The following is a 21,278-nucleotide window of genomic DNA, read 5'->3' on the forward strand; positions in this document are numbered from 1 at the left end:
CCTTGTATCCAGGAATATTTAGTATCCAGTCCTGCCCTTTTTTTGAGCCAGATCCCCGTTATCGCCACAACATCATATTCCCATGTGGCTAATTGCACCTGCAGCTCACCAACTTCGTTTACTAAGCTTCGTGAATTTACACACATGCACTGTAAACCTATCTTAGACCTTCTTGTATTCTCTCTTAGTCTGATCCCACCTAATACAGTACTATTTCTTACTCTAGTGCTATCTGTCTCTCCCAATCCTTTGTGCACCTTGTTTCTCCTTTCCAATGCTACATCCTGGTGCCCAACCCCCTGCCAAATTAGTTTAAACCCTCCCCCACAGAACTAGCGAACCACCCCGCAAGGACATTGGTCTCAGCTCTGTTGAGGTGCAACCCGTCCGGCCTGTATTACTGAATGCTGATACATCTAATGAGATGAGGCACACTGGAATCAAGGTGGATGCAAGTGGACCCACAGGAGTGTGTTCAGGCAAGTGGAGCCCCAAACAAAATACATGTTTAAAAAAAAAATTGGATTGGCTTCCTTTCACATGGAGCTGAGATGGGCACTGTGAAGTCTGAGGGGTGGTTGGTATGGGGATGAGGTCTGGCCAATCTCCGCCACCGCCCCCCCCCCCCCATGGTGGGCAGGACTGGATTTTCCAGCTACATGGGGTAGGCGGGCGATGGAGATGTTCCTGTAGTGATGTCGGTGCTCACCAATCCTACGTAAATTTGGTACAACCTGTCGACACTGCAAATCTGGCGGAATCAGCATTAGAGGGCACAGCATAAGCCCTGAGATTGCAGTTCATGGATTATTGGAGCCAACATATATTTTATCTATCACAATATTAAGCACCAGATATTGCATTAAAGGCAGTGATTCCATTTTTGACATGGATTGCATTCATAAACTCGATGATTGAATTATTGCCTTACAGCTCACTCACTATATCTATTACATGGAGATTTCTGCCAAACCATAGATTCTTTAATCACGGCTCCTTTCAGTAGATGCTGATCTGTCTTTTGCAATTGCTTTGATTTCTTTAAGTGCCGCCAGACCTGGCTGTAGGCTACAATTATTCTGGGACTATTTTTTTGTGTAGTGACTATTTTTTCAATATCATTCTTGTCACTGATACTGATTCCATGTAAAGTGTATAGAAGTACATTTTAACTATTAGATAATATAAAAATAGAATCGTGTGGGCTGATTTGGCCAATTTCTGTAGAGTACTGTAATGGTATTGTAGTATTTGAAAGATTTGGATTATACAGATTAACAATTTTTTTCCCTTCATAGTTTAAAAAACATCGTTTATCTGTGGGCCTCACAAACAACTTTGCAAAATCAATTGTGAACACGGCGGATATGGTGAGTGCTGATTACTGTTCTATCTGTTCTGAAGGTTATTGGCTTCAACCTTAGCTGTAATAAGTAATATAATTATCTTTACTGCCTAAATAGTATTTATTTCTCCATGTGTGGGGGGGGAGGGAGTGAAGAGAAGATGAATAAATAAGATTACAGTCTACTCCTGTTAATTGAGTTGCTTTTGCTCAATTATCCATTAATTCAAATTGAATGAAGCAACACAGGAGGCTCTTTTTGTTCAATTTGAATTCAAATTAACAGATAATTTAAATTAAACAACTGAATTAGGAGGACTAGGTTGGATGCACTTTTTCCCCTTTTGTGCTACTTCCAAACATTAGGTTTGCAAAATCTATTTGTACTTACTATTGGCAGTGGAAAAACGAGCATAGAAACAATACTCTGGCACAAAGAAACTTCACCAAATGTGTGGGCACACAGGGAGCAATAGAATAAGTAAATTACCTACACATATCTATCAAGATTTCCAGTGTCTCTAGGGTTATTCCACAGTTTATGCCAATTATAATGATTATTCCATGTAAACCACTAAAAAATAATTGCTAGTAATGTTTGAGATGGACTGACCTGAGGAAAGGTGAGACCATTAGTCATATGTTGGGTTAAAATTAATCTCCCACAAAAAAAATCCATTGATTTTTATACCACACAATTTGTATCATTTACTTTTTAAAAAAAAACACTTTTACCTCATACCTTTGCACAACACCCCAAGCTTGATATCCTCTAACCATCACTTTGTGATTTACCTCATTTACTGTCCTACCCTTTGGAGGAAGTTCTCTACTTTTCCTGTGCCACTAGGGGCACAACTCAGATGCCCGCCAGAGCAGAGAGGGCAGGAACCAGCAGTCCTGGGTAGCTGCTTGTTCAGCTACTGGCCCAAGAAAACAGTTTTTGATGCCCCATTGGTCCCTTTACAAGGAGGCCAATTTCCTGGAGATGATGGCAACATTCTTCAGGGGTCCAGGCCTGGACCCCAAGATGAGTACTATTTCTGCCAGCCAGCTGACCTGTATGCCTCCCCTGATATACTGTACCAGCCTGCTGATAGATTCCCAGCCTGGGGATGAGGAAACCCCCGGTATGGGAGTCCCCTCCCCCGACCGTGTGGGTGACTATGTTTGGAGTGGGCAGATGTTCCGCCTCAAACAAGGCTGTGTGAAAACTAGAGGAGAAGGTCAGTGTCTCTGGGTCCTGGTCTAATTCCCAGCCCCTTGACTGATCACAGCGAGAGTGCACTGTGGATTTTCAGCCCCTAAATGATTTACCTATCTAGTTTCTGCTCCCTTCTGGCCATGAAACATAGTTCTGATCAGAAGCGTCCGAGTGCAAATGGTGTTGACACTTCAATGGATCACCTGATTAAGAGCCAGCATGCGTTTATTTTCCAGTGGCAATGTAAAAGTGATGTAAAACAGCTGTTTTTTTACAAGAGAAGCATAGCAGCTAATTTATTCACGATACATATGAAAAGGACGGGAGGGGGAAAAGAAATCTGGTCCATGAAGCTTGCCCCATCAAAACATGGTGCTGCCTCAAACATAAAACGGTTTATCAGCTCTTTGTCCTAAATCCCCTACATTTAATCTTGTATCTATGTTCCCCCTAATTTGGTCTGCCCCCCAAAGAACTCAATCAGGTTAATGAGGCAGGATCTCTCTTCCTAAAGCCATGCAAGGATTTTCTAATAACTGCTGGACCCTTGAGGTGACATTATTCAGATATAGTTCCAATTTGTTTCCAATTCGTTTGTCTCTGAAGTCCCAATGATTTTGGTGCAGACACAATACATTTGTCCCCATCTATTGCTGTAATTGGACTGAATAGCGAGGCCACAATGTTGTGATTGTACAAAAGTAGTATAGATCGCAAAGAAAATAGTGGGGTCAAGTTTACTCGGCTGTTCCAACAGAGTCCTGTTATAAATCTCTGGCAAGAGTCCGACAGAATGGGCGAAAACTCCGCAGAAACTCAGATGTGTCGGGTCCTAGACTTCAGTGGGAGTTTCCAGTGGCCTGATTTGGTAGGGGGGAGCGTCCACCTGGCCTAAACAAGGCTACTGATGCAGAGGGGACGTGGGTGGGGTTAGGAATGCCCTCTGCTGGGAGCTCCCGTTTCCCTAACTTTAATGGCATGAAGCAAAGGTTTGGAGGTCGGTATGAGAGGCACTAGCGTCCAAAAGGTTAGAGATTTTTAAAATATTTATTATCATCCCCCTTTTTAAGGGGTCAATAAAATGATTTGTCTGGGGGGTGGGGTGGCCCAAGCACCCTGCCCCCCCCCCAACAGATGGCTGATCGACGTTGGAGTTTCCGACAGCCTTGGGCTAACGGACACCAATGATGCATAACTGCCTGGATTGCGGCTGGAGGATTTTTGGGCCCAGTTTCTTTTTGTGTGTATAACTTAGGTAGATCTGTGGAAACCCTGGAAAAATGGTTTAGGCACCGTTTCTCTGTGGTTTCCACCGAAGTAATGGTGGACAATCGGGATCAACCCCATAATGTTTTGAATATTGGACCCAAACTTATGGGTGTGGAAATTGTGGTTTATATTGCTTTGATGTGATACTAATTTACTTTCACTGTATTGTTGAATGAGAATATATTGTATTACACAGTGGACCGTTCAGAATAATGAATTGCACCACATTTAAAATTGTTAATGATTTAATTTGTATTTTCACGCTACACATTAGATATTCAAGGAACAGCTTAACACAAGAATTGTACTAGTTGCTATGGAAACCTGGTCAGTTGACAACAAGTTCACCATAGATCAGAACCCTCAGGTAACTCTACGAGAGTTTATGAAGTACAGGAGAGATTTCATCAAAGAGAAGAGTGATGCCATTCATCTATTTTCGTGAGTAGCTCATTAGAGTCATTTCTTGGATTATGTGCCAATACTAAAGTGGAAATCTTCATTCCATTTTTATGGGTTTTTATTTTAATAAATCTAAATTTCATACAGTAAGATTTTGTTTTATAAAGGTTGGAAGGAGTTACATATTGGTGTCATTCAGATATCATATGATTGGGGCATGTTTTACATCATCAGTTGGCAATTGTTTTATTAGTGATGTCCTGTTCTTGTGTTTGTACATTAACCTAGAAGATGGCCATCTCCCTCAGGGCCTTTTCTGGAAGCCCAGGGTCAGCAAAAGAGCATCTTGCCAGCAACGGAGGGGACTCTGAATGAACAGCTTTCATACTAACCTGGAGGTTGCCAGCTGGATGTGGGCCTTTTAAGAAGGCATGGGGCAATAAAATAGCTAATTGGACATTTGTCCAAGATGAGGTGTAGATGTCTTTAGTTAGATCCTCATGATAACTTCAGCTTAACACTCAAGAAGAAGTCAGTTTCAACTATACACTAGAGGGGGTTCTGAGTGAACCACCAGTGCCTGGCTCAGAACTACTACCATGCTAATCCAGGAAGATGCCAGCTTTACTGGAGTGCCACAGGCAGCAGAAATTGCTACTTGGACCTGAGGAACAAATTGTTTTGGAAAGTAGCTGTGACTTGCACAACAAGTTGGATTTATATAGCTCCTTTAACATACAAGGTGGCCCAAAGTGCTTTACAAATGAATAATGAGAACAGATGCCAAGTCATGGGAGATAAGTTAGAGGAGGCAACTGAAGGTTGAAAAGGTGGGTTTTGAGGAGCTTTGTAAAGGAAGACAGAAATTTAGAGAGGTAAAGAGAATTGGGGAGGAAGTTCCAGAGAGTAGGGCTGAAGTGACTGAAACCATTGGAGTGGCTAAGGCAAAGGGGGGTACACAGGACTCCGGAGTTGGAGGACAGAAGAGTGTGGGAATAGATATATAGCTGGAGGAGGTTGCATAGGTAGGGAAGTGTAATGTCATGGGAAGATTTGAATCTGAGGACAAGGATGGGTTAGGGGACAGGGAGCTAGTGTAGGTGAATGAGGATGGGGGTGATGGGTGAGCGGGTCCTTAATGCAGGACAAAATGCTGATTACTGTATTTTGGATACATTGGAGTTTGTGCAGGTTGGATGATAGAAGGCCAGCAAGGAAGGCAATGGAGTAATTGACTCTGGACATGACAAAAATGTGGATATGAGTTTTAGCAATGCGGGTGGACTGAGGTAGGGGCGGAGACAAGTAATGTTGCAGAGGTAGAAACAAGTGCACTTAGTGATCGAGAGGATGTGGGACATGAAACTCAGCACAGGGCCAAACATGATGCCAAAGTTTGTGCAGTTTCGTTCAAAGCGAGTGGCTGGGGGGTGAATTGGCATCAATGGCAAGGGAGCAAAGTTTGTGATGGGCGCCGAAAAAAATGCTTGCAGCGTCCTAATGTTTAGCTGAAGGAAGTTGTGACTCACCCAAGATTTTATGTCAGACTCAGTAAGCTGCAAATCATTTCTCATTGTCGGTGATATGGTAAGATGTCAGGGGTTCCATAATCGTTCCTCCATCACAATTTCTTTATAGCAAGCATCCTGGATATGGATTTGGGCGTCCTTTGCTTAGCCACTGTGAGATTGGTATTGGGTAGTTTCTCTTCCTTTCCTGAGAAGGACAGAACCTTCCATACAAATAGATGGTACATGTAATTGGATGCCCTGAGATAGCAGTGTTTATAAAATGTGTCAGTGGTACTAAGTCCCACAAGGATATTCCTATGTCTTGTGGCAAGTGGTAGTTTTAAAAAAAATCTCTATCATTCCCTCCATCCGTTCCTACCCCCCCACCCCCCGTCAACCTTGTTTTCTGTTTTACAGTTTGCAACTTCGATGAGTAACTCAGCTCTTCCTATGGGTTTCTCAATAATTTTTTAAAATCCTCATTAGTAACAAGAGAAAGAAGTTGGACATTTTTAATTTTTAATTTTTGGTGATGAATATTATTAGTCCTGTATAGATTTCTGTGGTGAACTGACATCAGTGTAGTGTGATGCTTCAAGAAAGGTATTGGTGTTATTACTTCAGTTTTATAGATAAATAATCTCCAAATTGATTACAAAGAAATTGGAGGCTTGGTATATAATTCAGAGGTAGAACTATATTTTCGATTGGTAACTAGTTAGACGATCTGTTCATTTAATGTGGTAACTTGTCAGAAAGCTTTGTAATGCAAATCAGGAGAAGACTGGTGAACGCACTAAACTCTGCTCTCATGCGACATCGAGACTCTTTGCGAATGTCCCTGATGTCTTGCCTCTACTGCCCCACATGGTAGATTATTCCAAACATCTGTTACTTCTTGAGTTTATAAAAAAAAAGTTGAATTTATGTCCTCAGATTCTGCATTACTGGTTTACTTTGAAGTTATACAGTACTTGAAATGAGGTCTTACCAAAGCATTGTATGGCAGCAACATAATCTCTGAAGATCTAATCTCTACCCTTCTGGCTAGGTATCCCAGAGCTTAGTTTGCTTTTTTAATTGCTCACCACATTGTCCAGATTTGAAAAATGATGTGTCAGCCATCATTCCCGGGTCCCTTTTTAAATTTCCTGTTGCCAATTAATCCCATTCATTGTGTACTTACGATGCTCATTCTTATAATCAACAGGCATAGATCAATGTTAAGAGTAATCTGTTGTTTGTCTACCTCATTGCATAGCCCATCTATATTTTTTTTATTCATTCTTGAGATATGGGTGTCGCTGGCAAGGCCGGCATTTATTGCCCATCCCTAATTGCCCTTGAGAAGGTGGTGGTGAGCCGCCTTGAACTGCTGCAGTCTGTGTGGTGAAGGTTCTCCCACAGTGCTGTTAGATAGGGAATTCCAGGATTTTGACACAGCGACAGTGAAGGAACGGCGATATATTTCCAAGTCGGGATGGTGTGTGACTTGGAGGGGAACCTGGAGGTGGTGGTGTTACTATGCACCTGCTGCCCTTGTCCTTCTAGTTGGTGGAGGTCATGGGTTTGGGAGCTGCTACTGAAGAAGCCTTGGCAAGTTAGAACATTGCATCCTGTAGATAGTACATATTACAGCCACGGTGCGCCAGAGTGTGGATGTTTAATGTGGTGGATGGGCTGCCGATCAAGTGGGTTGCTTTGTTCTGGATGGTATTGAGCTTTTTGAGTGTTGTTATAGCTGCACCCATCCAGGCAAGTGGAGAGTATTCCATCACACCTGACTTTATCATTCTGTAAAGCTTGAAGTTACTTCTATCCCTACAGCTCCCCTATTTTGTTGTCATCAGTAAAGTTGACAAACTCGTGTTAGTTTCAGTATGCAGATCATTAATGTACGTTGGAAACAGCAGGATTCCAAGCACTGACATCCTTGCAACTCCACCCAACACCTCGACCATTATGACATTAACAACTAGTATATGATATGTCCGATTGATATTTTAGTTGTCAGGGGCTACTTCTCTATGCTGAGCTTTACCCTCTGTTTAGTGCACCATGTAACTGCTTCCACAGTCAAGTACATTAGGTTATGAATAAAACAACAATAACGTCACCAGCCTGAACATAATATAAGCTTTGGTATCTTTAGGTCTTATGGGTATCTGACTACAATTGTCATATGAATGTCTTTCAGTTATGCTATCTCTTTCACTTGTTTGTATCCTGGCAGTATCACAAGAATAACATTAGATCCAGTGATTACTAATGTTGTTGTGTTGTAATTCATGGGAGTCAACAATGGTTTTGCTTATGATCCCAACAATGCCTTTGCTGATTAAAAAAAAATTGCAAGTGCAAATTTGAAATAACAGAAAATATTGGAAATGGCAGGACCATCAGTATCTGAAAAAAGAAAAGACAAGTTAACATTTCAAGTGTGGACTATTCATTACGATTCCTGACAAAGGGCCTGCACCGGAAATATCAGTGGCTTTGTGCATTCTAAAGCACGTGACTGGTGAAATCATCAATGTGAAATTGTTATGACGAACAGTAATTTTCAACTTGAGTGAATACCGTTGAAGGTTTATATTACAGTTTGAGGATTGGATGGCATGGTGGGCTAGAATTCTCCTCTCACTGCAGGAAACTGATTTCAGATTCAGCCTGGAAAATCTTTCCCTTTTTGATGGCAGTAAGGGACCTAATATGGAATGATTTAATCAGTCTCAGTCTAGTTCGTAGTGGGTGCATGTCCCTCAGATCAAAACTCCTCTAATGTCACCAAGTAATTGACAATCTCATTCAACAGGTCTCCAGAGTGTGAAAAATGGAGTGATACATGAGGACTATTGGGAATGAGGCATATTGTTGGTGTAGTGTAAGGGAAGCCTTACCTTGTATTTAAACACTGCAGCAGGAATGCTTAATGCTGACATTTAGTGGAAGTAGAGACGATTCTGTTCTAATAAGTTTAGTATGTGCTACATCACTTCCTCCCATATTTAATTTGTATTTGAATTCATGCCAACCACAATAGAAGGAGAGGGAGGAGAAGGGGGATGGGGAAGGGGATATTCTCCTGACCTTGTCCCGGTCTAGTGTAAGTGCAGGAGGAGGGAAACTACCTCAGTGGGGAGGCTGGCAAACTCTTAGTGGGTGAAGATGGAGGGGAGAGAGGGAGGAGAGGAATGGGGAAGGGAGAAGGATAAGAGGGAGTGGCAAGGAGGAAGAGAAAGAAAAAGAAAGATTTGTATTTATTTCGTGCCTTTCACGACCTCCGAATGCCCCAAAGCGCTTTACAGCTAATAAAGTACTTTTGAAGTGTAGTTACTGTTGTAATGTAGGAAACGCAGCAGCCAATTTGCACACAGCAAGGTCTCACAAACAGCGATGTGAAACTGACCAGATAAGAGGAGGGTGACAGGAGGAGAAGGGGGTAGAAGAAAGGGGGAACAAGAGAGGAGATAGAGATGGGGGATCAACAGCGGGGAGTGGTCAGCAGACATTCATACTGGAAGGAGGGGCTCGCCTTCCCTCCATTGGACCTGTATTTCTATCCCAGTGGGCCACAAGTTTGATCTCAGCAAGGTGGAGGGCTAAGGAATCTGCCAAATTTAATCCCAGTGGGAAGTTTAGGTGAGCAGCCCTTCCATAGCGGGGAGGGGGTGGTGCTGATGTGTAAGGGGTGATGCTCTACAGTTACAACTTAATTTTCAGCAGGGGGTGGGGGTGAACAAGGACGCTGGTGAGCAGCCAGACACTGCTCTGCAGGGACGGCAATGCTGGGGACAGTTTCTCTGGCCAAGCTGGCGAGAGCATGGCAGGCTGGGGTCGACCCCACATTATAAAGGGGCGAGGTCAGGAGAATATCGGCCTAGAGAAATGGCAGATTGGAGGGTTAGAAGGCACCAAGATCACAGAAAATCGTCAAAAATATTGACGTGTTAATATATAAAATACTGACTTTTAAACTTGAAAAGAAAAATTAAATTAAATTTAACATGAAATCCTCTCTCTTGGGATGGGGTGAGAACGTGAGAGGCTGGGCAAAGAATACATTGGCGGGGGGGGGGGGGGAATGTTACCTGGAAAGAAAAAAAACAAAACTTGATAAAATTTATGTAGTTAAAATATAAAAAAGTTAAAATTGTCCTAATCTACAGAGCTCACCGGATTACTCGCCTCACACAGTAGAAATCCATTGTGGCAGTGAGATTCTGTGCTAAGAACAGGACCCTCTGCTGCTCCACACTATCACCCAGTGGCCAGAGTGTGGAAGTGCAGGCAGACCCAAAACAGTTCTTTAGAATAGAATCATAGATTGAGTACAGCCAGAAAGAGGCCATTTGGCCCATCATGCCTGTGCCGGCTCTTTGAAAGAGCTATCCAATTAGTCCAGCTCCCTTACTTTTTGCCCCATAGCCCTGCGAATTTTTCCCCTTAAAGTATTTATCCAATTCCCTTTTGAAAGTTATTATTGAATCGTTTTTCTTCCCCCCTTAAAGTTCTTAAAGTATTCTAGCATCACATCTTGTCATGTTAATGGGAAATCCTGTCAAAAGCAATTCCCACAAAGCATTCAAATTGCTTTACATTTATATTTTAACTATATAAATTCTATTAAATTTTGTTTCTTTTTCCTTTCCGGGTAACATTTTAGATGTGATAGATTGCCGGTATCCCTGGAGATGCGGCTGAAACGGCCATTTATGTTGTTTCTCCAGGGTTTCCATCAATCTTCCGTCTAAGTTACAGCGGGAGATTGGGAGAACCCTTGAGGACATTCTAGCTATAAAACAGCAGCTTTTGTGAGTCACACAGCGTGACACCTATAACATTGAAAAGCACTACCACAGTGTCATCTACAGGCATAACAGGTACTGCAGATACTTACAGTGAATTTTCAATGAGACGTGCTCCTCGTGTACTGAACACAAAATACAATCTGTGTGGACATTGGAACTTATAATGGAAAAAGATGACACAAAAATGTGACAAAACATGACAACAGACGTTCCAGTAGTCAGGGATCTCATGAGGTTGTTGCAATACAACCTAACTGAGCAGTCAGCACTTCCATTGTGGGATCAATGTGTTGTGTTCATCATATGTTGTATGTCATTATATGAATATCTGAATAGAATCATATATGTAAAGGTAATGGCACCTACAATGTCAATTGATTTTTCCTCTGATACATCTTTTGAAATATATCTGAAGTTAGACTATTTTCTTTATTTTAAGGGGAACTTCATTTAAAAGTAGCCAGAGTGGAGCAGCGTATGTCGGTGGAATTTGTGCACACTCTAAAGGTGGAGGAGTGAATGAGGTAATTTCATGTTCCACTAAAAGTTGCGTTTAGGTTGGCATGGGGAAATTGCAGGATGGGCTGTGCCAAGGCAATGGTGAGATACACAGTCACTTTCCTGTGTCATTAAGTTGCCACACTTAGTTTTGCTGCTTTGGCGAAGGGCTGAACTGAGGCCAGCTGCTTCCCAGTGGGCCACTTAGAGCGGCATTAGTGAAGGTCTGAGAGCAGGTTGCACGCTTGAATTCGTGGTCACGGATAGTACATGTGACCAAAAGAAAACAGGTACCTGAGGGAAAAAATGAAGGGATTTCATACCCTCTCGACACTTTAATAAAAGCTATTGAATTAATTTGTTTATTTTAGAAATATTTAATATACTTTATTCTGAGTACAGTTGGTTAAAATACCCATTTATTTTTAAATAGTTAAGGAATTAATTACTTAGCAGCCAGCCTCATCTCCCTCTAAGTTTGTGTGAATGACAGATGTGCTAGTGAGTCTATTGTACCTGTTATTGCACCAAAAGCTGCCTGAGACTAGGGGCCTGATTTTAGCAGGCCTGCGGGTTTCCGGCGGGTTGGGTTTCGGGTGCGTGGCATCCGCGCCCGGTGAAATTAGTGGGTTGCCCGCGCGATCGTAGCAGGCAATCCACTAATTGGAGCCACTTACCTGCTCCTCCGGTGTCCGCGCTGCTGGTCTGCGCGTCGGGCGGGCTGCGCATGCGCAGTACGATCTGTCAGCTGGAGGCTCTCCAGTTAAAGGGGCAGTCCTCCACTGACAGATGCTGCAACCAATGGAACAAATTACAGCATGGAGCAGCCCAGGGGGAAGGCTGCTCCCAGTTTAATGATGCCTCATCCCAGGTATCATCAGATGGGGTGAGGAGGAGGGGGAGGACAGAGATCTTCCACCCGGCGGGCGGGAGGAAGCGGCCTGCCTCTGCCACCAAGAAGGCCTGACTCGAGGTGGCAGAGGGGGTCACCTGCGCCACCAACATATCGCCCACCTGCGTACAGTGCAGGAGGCGCTCCAATGACCTCAGTAGGTCAGCCACAGTGAGAACACGTAGTCTTTCCCCTACACCCGGTCTGCCACAACACTGCCCCAACCCCACATCTCCTTCGGCACCGCCAACACTACTCTGTCACATCACCCCTCATACCCACTCAAACCCCATCCTCATCTTACCTGCACCTACTCACCTCGCCAGTACTCACCCGCCACTAACACGCAACCCAATCCTCATACAATCTCATGGCTCTATCCCATACTCACCCTCTCGTGCATCTCTCTCACGGCCAGTCTCACTCAACCTGCCACCACCTGTGCTGCAGCCACAGGGCATGCATCGCATATGTGCAGTAGGCAGCGTACGGCAAACGTGTCGTGAGCATGAAGGGGATGCACAAGGGTGTCTGAGGGTTTGCCATGGGTGTTACCTATATTGAATTTCAGAGCAACAAACATCACACATTATATTGGCACCACCACTGCCATGTCTCCGCGAATCCTGTCTGTTGTGTCCAATAATGCCCGCTCCTGGGTATCACTATGAGAACCCAAAACTGATGCCACCCATTGTGTTACTGCAGAGTAGGTGCAGGTGTATTTGCAGGGCTCTTCCGCGCAGACGACTGAGAGACATCGGCGGTGTACCCGGCTGCACCCTGGAAGGATGCGGAGGAGAAGTTGTGGAGGGCAGTGGTGACTTTGGCAGCGACAGGTAAGCAGATGGTGCTGGGGCCAGCCAGGAGCAGCTCGGCATGAAGGAGGCTGCAGATCTCCACGACTACATGTCGAGTGAATCTGCAGCTCCGTGTGCACTGCTGCTCAGAGAGGTCCGAGGAGCTGCGCCTCGGTCTGTGGACCCTGTAGCGAGGGTAGTGCCCTCTGCGACGCGTCTCTCTCTGCGGTAGCCCTCCCTCCTGCTGTACAGGTGGATGTGTCACAGCACTCTGTTGTGGAGCTCCACGTGTCAGAGGTGGACGGCGTGGATGGCGAGGCTGGTGATGCTGTTCGCCCTCCGAGGGGGTCATGACTGCAGCTACGGCGGCCCCCATCCGCAATATGTACATCTGAGGGGGTCCGCAAGGTAGGCACATGTCTCCGGACCCCGGGTTGAGTGTGCAGGTTGGTGACTTTGACCGTCAGGAGGGGGGTCCCAAGTGACAGAGCGGCCTCCTGCAATGGGTGAGGGTCTCCCCCCACCCCACCTGTCAAATGGACCTTTGCAGCTGCCACAGGCTGACGGCTGCAACACGTCCAGTTCAACGAGGACTGTTTCCCCCAGTGTGTGAAACAGTCCCATGTTTCTCCAAAATCACACACAGTCCCTTAATCAGGTCAGTTAATGACCTGAACAAGCGAAATAAATAACCTCAAGTGGCATCCCGCTGGCTTTAATTGCCTGCGGGATTCCCACCAGCGGGGGCTGCGCTCGCACCCCCGCACGTCATCGGGGAACCCGGAAGTGGTCGGGATCGTGGCGCGATCCGGTCCCGCACCTGGATTTCGAGATTTTCAGGGCCCCCCCGCTGGAAACCCACAGGAAACCCGACGGTAAAATCGAGCCCTAGGAGTCAGGCAGCAGGTGGCAGAAGTCAGCTCTTACCCCTCCCCTCACCTGTAACATGGCACGGGGTAGCAGTAATACTATTTGTCTTCTGATTATTATTTTTAAACTAGATTTTTAAATTTTTTTGGTACAGTTGGAATATTAGTAGTTCAATACTAAGAGTGCCAAAGGAATACATACAAGCCCTTTGACGTAGCAGCAGATTACAGGCCGCAGGAGAATTTTAAGTAGCAGACAGTCTAATGGTATTTGACTGGAATGTCTAAGCACAGTCCAGGAACTCTAAGTACATCTTGACTGTAAATAGATAAAGTTACAACAATTGTACAACTCATGTAAGTGATGTTGTGTTTGCTATAAGGCTATGTAATGTACAAACTAAGCAATGTGCAAATTTGCTCTAGAGGAATGCAGAAAATGCAAAAATGTTTCTATTAGTGAAAGTTGTAATAATATACATGACTATAGGCTGAGGAATGAAATCGTTTGCCTGTTAACATTTTAACATGTAAGCAGAGGTGGGTGTTGAACCTCATCTTTAAATCGTGTAAGGAGAAACATTATTATTCAGAGCCACTGCTTTGGCATTTTCAAAGTAGCAGCTATGAATGAAGCCTGTTGTTCTGTGTGAAAAATGACAGACTTTATTCACACCCATCATTTTGAAGGATGTACGCTTTCAAAATGACAGCTGTGAATCAACCTCCTACAGTATCTGCCCAAATCATGACTTTAATAGATGGATTCTTAAAAAATAATTAGTAGCCAAAATTAATTTCATATTTCAGAGTGTCTGTATTTCCACAATCATAGGAAATTGAAAGCATCATTTTTAACTCTTTGTACACCGGGTTTGAATACAGTTTTATGTCTTTTTGCAAATACAAAATTAGATACAGCAACAAAGAGTAAAACCTAGCCCCCAATGCATTGAAAAACTGATATCCTGAGGTCAGATTCCAGTGGGGAGCAGCACTTTGCATATTAAGAGGACTTACGTCCTGAACCAGGCAGGTGCTCTGGCAGCCCAGCGGTAGGCCCCTTTCAGGATGGCGATAGCTGGATCGGGAGCAGGAACCGAGCGTTGAATCCTTCCCCGCGATTGCCGGGGCACAACCACCCCATTTCTGCTCGGTGGAGCCAGTGAAAAATCTCCCCCATACTTGGAGCTCAGCAAGCAAAAAGTAATTCAATGTCTTCTCTTAGAGGTGGATTTTAACTGTTCCTGCTGGGCGGGAAACAACCAGCAGCAGGCCGGTCGCCCATTTTATACCCCACCTGAATTTTCTTTTCCAAAAAGAAAAATCTGGTGGGGTGTAAAATGGTTGGCAGCGGCAGACGCTCGTTTCCTGTCTGGCGGGAACAGTTAAAACCGACCTCTTAATATTTTTTTGCGTTAAAGAAACTGAGAATTGAAAACAGTTTGTTAACGAGCCTTTTTTTAAAATTGGAGGATCATCTCATACGATGTCTGATGCTTTGTTTCAGTTTGGAAATGTTGGTGAAATGGCTGTCACACTCGCTCAGAGCCTGGCCCAAAATCTTGGCATATTTTCAGATCAGAAAAGAATGAATGGTAAGTTTTCACAATGATATACTGATAAATTGGTTTAAGAGGGATCTTCTTTTATAAAATATAATATGATCTGTATGCAAAAAAGTACTGATCTTCGTTTCAGAGAAACTAATCCCGGTAGAATACATAAGAAAAATGCTCATTCTTCTTGTTGCTATGTCAGTTATTACAGATATGTGCCCATGATTTTGCCAAAGGAGATGGAATTATCTTTGTTCTGAAAGTAAGAAGCAAGATGTATAGGACAAAAGGGAGAAATCTGTGCAATGTGAAATATAAAGTATGTCAAGAAAATGCATCAGATCCATCAATGCTCAACCTCTCCACTAGACAGTACAACCTCATGCACTGCCCTCGTCAACTGTTGGTAATGCTAACTCTAGGCAAAGAGAAACTACAGAGAAAAAAAACTATTAGCAATTAGAGGAAAAGCTCTGAGAAATTCCTGCCTGACTATATAAGGCAATCGAACAAGCTCCAGGAGACAATGATTACTCACGACACACCACTAGGCAAAATTAACTAATCCACACGTCCCCAATATGCCAAAATGTCCTCCTCCTTCAGGATCTTGTCAAGTATCTTCTCATGAATGTAGTGCCCCCACACTTAACACCTCCATCATTAACCTTTTCCAGCAGAGGACATGCTTCTGAGAACAGAAGTACTTCCTGGCATTTGGGCTATCTCTATCCACTTCAGAAGCATGCCCTCTAGTCCTATGAGTATCTGTTTCAAATATCTAAATGTATTGCACCCATTCCTATCATAATTTTAAAATCCTCAATCATATTCCCACTGAGCCTGTTTTTCTCCAAAATGACTGATCACAGATAAACTGGGCTTATCCTCATATGTGCTCTGTTTGAGGTATGATCCTAATTTCCTTCTTCTACACCCTCACTAGAACCTCAATATCCATCACTAGATACGGAGACCAAAATTGGACAAAATGGGGGTGAAATTCACCTCGGGCGGTACCACAAACAGGCGAGAGCGAATCACCCGTTTAACACTCCGCCTGATTTTCTTTTCCAGTGAAGTCAATAGAAAAGAAAATTGGGTGGATTATTAAACAGGCTACTGATTCGCACTCGCCCGCTTTACGTTATCACCCAAGATGAATTTCACCCCCATTACATCCAAGTTCAGATGTGCCAAAGCCTTAGATACCCAAGTATGGTGCTCTTAATATTGTACTTTGTTAACCCAGCAATACTTTCAATAACATATTTGCTTTCCCTATAGCTATCTCACATGCTTTTTTATTTCTCTCTTTTCCTTACAATTTGATCCTTTGTACTTTAAAGCTAATTGCCATAAGAACTTGCTCATTCAACCATTGAGATTTAACCTTAGCCTCAATACTTCCTTTTCCTGGAGCTTTATAAAGATTCTTTATCCAAAAATGCTTTAAAAAAGTTCATTTCTTTCTATATTGTAATGATTAATACTCAATACTCTATCTCAGTCCAGTAATACTAAATATTTCTTCATCAATTAAATCAAGTACACTAAGTTATTCCTGGTTTCTCGTTAGTTTAAATCTAATGAAACAATGATCACGACTGTCCCGCTGTTCATCCACGCCAATATCACACATGATCCCAGACTTAATGGTGAACGCAAAAAACAGAGATTTATGAGCGGAGCTTGAAGGACAATGTAGAAAATTAAATGTAACCATCTATTCAATAGCCAAGTGCAGTGAGATAATTTACAATTTAGTGTATCATTGTTTCCCCAGAGGACATTTGCATGAGTACAAATGCAATTTAATGCAAGAACAATACAGTCACGTAATCCAGGAATGCCCTTGTCACCAATTAAATATCTTACATAAGAACATAAGAAATAGGAGCCATACGCCCCCCCGAGCCTGCTCCGCCATTCAATAACATAATGGCTGATCTTCAAACTCAACTTTCCACTTTCCCGCCCAATCCCCACATCCCTTGATTCCACTAGAGTCCAAAAATCTGTTGATCTCAGTCTTGAATATAATCAATGACTAGGATCCGCAGCCCTCTGGGGTAGAGAATTCCAATGATTCACGGCCCTCTGAGTGAAGAAATTCCTCCTCATCTCAGTCCTAAGTTTCTGACCCCTTATCCTGAGACTATGTTCCCAAGTTATCATAGTCATAGTCATAGAGTTATACGGCACGGATAGAGGCCCTTCGGCCCATCGTGTCCGCGCCAGCCATCAAGCCCTGTCTACTCTAATCCCATATTCCAGCATTTGGTCCGTAGCCTTGTATGCTATGGCATTTCAAGTGCTCATCCAAATGCTTCTTGAATGTTGTGAGGGTTCCTGCCTCCACAACCCTTTCAGGCAGTGAGTTCCAGACTCCAACCACCCTCTGGGTGAAAAAGTTCTTTCTCAAATCCCCTCTAAACCTCCCGCCTTTTACCTTGAATCTATGTCCCCTTGTTATAGTACCCTCAACGAAGGGAAAAAGCTCCTTAGTATCCATCCTATCTGTGCCCCTCATAATTTTGTACACCTCAATCATGTCCCCCCTCAGCCTCCTCTGCTCCAAGGAAAACAAACCCAATCTTCCCAGTCTCTCTTCATAGCTGAAGCGCTCCAGCCCTGGTAACATCCTGGTGAATCTCCTCTGCACCCTCTCCAAAGCGATCACATCCTTCCTGTAGTGTGGCGACCAGAACTGCACACAGTACTCCAGCTGTGGCCTAACCAGTGTTTTATACAGCTCCATCATAACCTCCTTGCTCTTATATTCTATGCCTCGGCTAATAAAGGCAAGTATCCCATATGCCTTCTTTACCACCTTATCTACCTGTTCCGCCGCCTTCAGGGATCTGTGAACTTGCACACCAAGATCCCTCTGACCCTCTGTCTTGCCTAGGGTCCTCCCATTCATTGTGTATTCCCTTGCCTTGTTAGTCCCTCCAAAGTGCATCACCTCGCACTTTTCCGGGTTAAATTCCATTTGCCACTGTTCCATCCATCTGACCAACCCATCTATATCGTCCTGCAGACTGAGGCTATCCTCCTCGCTATTTACCACCCTACCAATTTTTGTATCATCAGCGAACTTACTGATCATACCTTTTACATTCATATCCAAGTCATTAATGTAGACCACAAACAGCAAGGGCCCCAGCACCGATCCCTGTGGTACCCCACTGGCCACAGGCTTCCAGTCACAAAAACAACCTTCGACCATCACCCTCTGCCTTCTGCCACTAAGCCAGTTTTGTATCCAAAGTGCCAAGGCACCCTGGATTCCATGGGCTCATACCTTCTTGACCAGTCTCCTGTGGGGGACTTTATCGAAGGCCTTACTGAAATCCATGTATACCACATCCACTGCGTTACCCTCATCCACACGCCTAGTCACCCCCTCAAAAAATTCAATCAAATTAGTCAGACATGATCTTCCCTTGACAAAGCCATGTTGACTATCCCTGATTAATCCTTGCTTCTCCAAGTGGAGACTAATTTTATCCTTCAGAATTTTTTCCAATAATTTTCCTACCACTGATGTTAGGCTCACTGGCCTGTAGTTCCCCAGTTTTTCCCTACTCCCCTTCTTGAATAATGGTACTACATTAGCGGTTCTCCAGTCCTCTGGCACATCCCCTGTGGCCAGAGAGGTTCTGAATATATGTGTTAGAGCCCCCGCAATCTCCTCCTTTGCCTCACACAGTAGCCTGGGATACATTTCGTCCGGGCCTGGGGATTTATCCATTTTTAGGCCTGCTAAAACCGCCAATACCTCCTCCCGCTCGATGTTAATATGTTCGAGTATATCACAGTCCCCCTGCCGTATTTCTATGTCTAAGTTCTAGATTCTCTAGCCAGGAGAAACATCCTCCCAGCATCTACCCTGTCAAGCCCTCTTAGAATCTTATGTTTCAATGAGATCATCTCTCATTCTTCTAAACTCCAGAGAGTAGAGGCCCATTCTACTCAATCTTTCCTTATAGGACAACTCTCATCCCAGGAATCAATGTAGTGATCCTTCATTGCACTGCCTCTAAGGCAAGTATATCCTTCCTTAGGTAAGGAGACCAAAACTGTACGCAATACTCCAGATGAGGTCTCACCAAAGCCTTGTACAATTACAGCAAGTCTTTGTTACTGTTGTACTCCAACCCCCTTGCAATAAAGGCCAGCATACCATTTGCCTTCCTAATTGCTTGCTGTACCTGCATGTTAATGTTCTGTGTTTCGTGTTCAAGGACACGCAAATCCTTCTGAACACCAACATTTAATAGTTTCTCACCATTTTAAAAAATAGTCCATTTTTCTATTTTTCCTACCAAAGTGAATAACCTCACATTTCCCCACATTATATTCCATCTGCCACCTTCTTGCCCACTCACTGAACCTGTCCATATCCCTTTGCAGACTCTTTGCGTTCTCCTCACAGCTATGTATCGTCAGCAAACCTGGATACATTACACTTGGTCCCTTCATCTAAGTCATTAATATAGATTGTAAATAGCTGAGGCCCAAGCACCGATCCCTGTGGCACCCCACTAGTTACAGCCTGCCAACCTGAAAATGACCCGTTTATTCCTACTCTCTGTTTTCTGACCGTTAACCAATCCCTTATTCATGCTAATATATTACCTCCAATCCCATGAGCCCTAAACTTGTGTAACAACCTTTTATGTGGCACCTTATCGAATGCCTTTTGAAAATCCAAATATATGACATCCACTGGTTCTCCCTTATCTACCCAGCTAATTACACCGTCAAAAAACTCTACTAGATTTGTCAAACATGATTACTCTTTCACAAAACCATGTTGACTCTGCCTAATCATATTATGATTTCCTAAGTGCCTTGTTACTACGTCCTTAATAATAGATTCTGGCATTTTCCTGGCCTGTAGTTCCCTGTTTTCTCTCTCCCTCCTTTCTTGAATAGCAGGGTTACATTTGCTACCTTCCAATCCATGGGGACCATTCTGGAATCTAGGGAATTCTGTAAGATCACCAGCAATGCAATCACTGACTTTGCAGCCATCTCTTTTAAAACCCTAGGATGTAGGCCATCGGGTCCAGGGGATTTGTCGGCTTTTAATCCCATTAATTTCACCAGTACTTTTTCTTTACTAATCTTAATTACTTTTAAGTTCCTCCCTCTTATTAGACCTTTGGTTCCCCACTATTTCTTGTATGTTTTTTGTGTCTTCTACTGTGAATACAGATACAAAATATTTGTTTAACGTCTCTGCCATTTCCTTATTCTCCATTATAATTTCTCCTGTCTCTGCCTCTAAGGGATCCACATTTACTTTTGCTAGTCTCTTCCTTTTATATACTTGTAGAAGCTCTCACAATCTGTTTTTATATTTCTTGCTAGTTTACTCTTATTCAATTTTCTCCCTCTTTATCAATTTCTTGGTTATCCTTTACAGATTTCTAAAACCCTCCCAATCCTCAGGCTTACTGTTCTTTTTGGCAACATTGTAAGCCTCTCTTAATCTAATACTATCCTAAACTTCTCTCGTTAGCCAGGGTCTTTCCATTTGTTTTTTTTCTTCCCTAATTTAATGCGTTCTATTTTTATTTGTTCCTATTTCTATTTTCTTGCTTTCCCATTTCATTAGATGAGCACCTCTTGAGCATGCTCAGTAAACCTTTATTTTAAATCACGTACATGTGAGGAAATTTCTATGAAATTTCAATTTTCCTTGTCCCAAAAATAAGTGTGTGCATCCACTGATGTAATGCACCTCTGCAAGATATTTTCTTCTGGTCCTAACCTAAAATCAGTAGGTCTTGTATTTGTGCCAGTGGAAGTCTTAATCTTTGTCTACACTTTACCTGCAAGAATTCTGGGCTGCTAGGTTCCTTGATGTAGTGACATTGTGTGTTGCACTCGCTACTTTGCAGCCATGTAATTGTAAATTTCCCAGTCAATCACAAAATTCAAAACTAGATAACCTGCGATCTCTGGACTGTAACCAACTTAAAAAGAGTAATTATATAAATGTGCACTCCTGACACACAGCTTTACCTGCTGGGAACACAAATTCATAAAATATTGACAATTCAGACGTGGCAGTTCTCGGGGCCTACAGGATTTTCCATCCAGT

At 43.3% G+C, this 21,278-nt stretch overlaps 1 protein-coding gene across 5 annotated transcripts in view; it reads left to right on the top strand.

Moving 5' to 3' along the window:
* Positions 1 to 21,278, top strand: part of adam22 (ADAM metallopeptidase domain 22) — a 370,054-nt gene that overhangs the window by 216,465 nt on the left and 132,311 nt on the right. For all 5 annotated transcript variants that reach the window (XR_010967372.1, XM_068007033.1, XM_068007024.1 and 2 more), the window contains exons 10-13: positions 1,299 to 1,370; positions 4,093 to 4,259; positions 10,982 to 11,066; positions 15,112 to 15,199. Coding sequence is in view for 4 of the 5 variants with exons in the window: in XM_068007033.1 (XP_067863134.1) it covers positions 1,299 to 1,370; positions 4,093 to 4,259; positions 10,982 to 11,066; positions 15,112 to 15,199 (412 nt within the window). In the remaining variant the exon portion in view is untranslated. The remainder of the gene's footprint in view (positions 1 to 1,298; positions 1,371 to 4,092; positions 4,260 to 10,981; positions 11,067 to 15,111; positions 15,200 to 21,278) is intronic.

This window comes from Heptranchias perlo, chromosome 2 (assembly GCF_035084215.1).
Source record: "Heptranchias perlo isolate sHepPer1 chromosome 2, sHepPer1.hap1, whole genome shotgun sequence".
NCBI lineage: Eukaryota > Metazoa > Chordata > Chondrichthyes > Hexanchiformes > Hexanchidae > Heptranchias > Heptranchias perlo.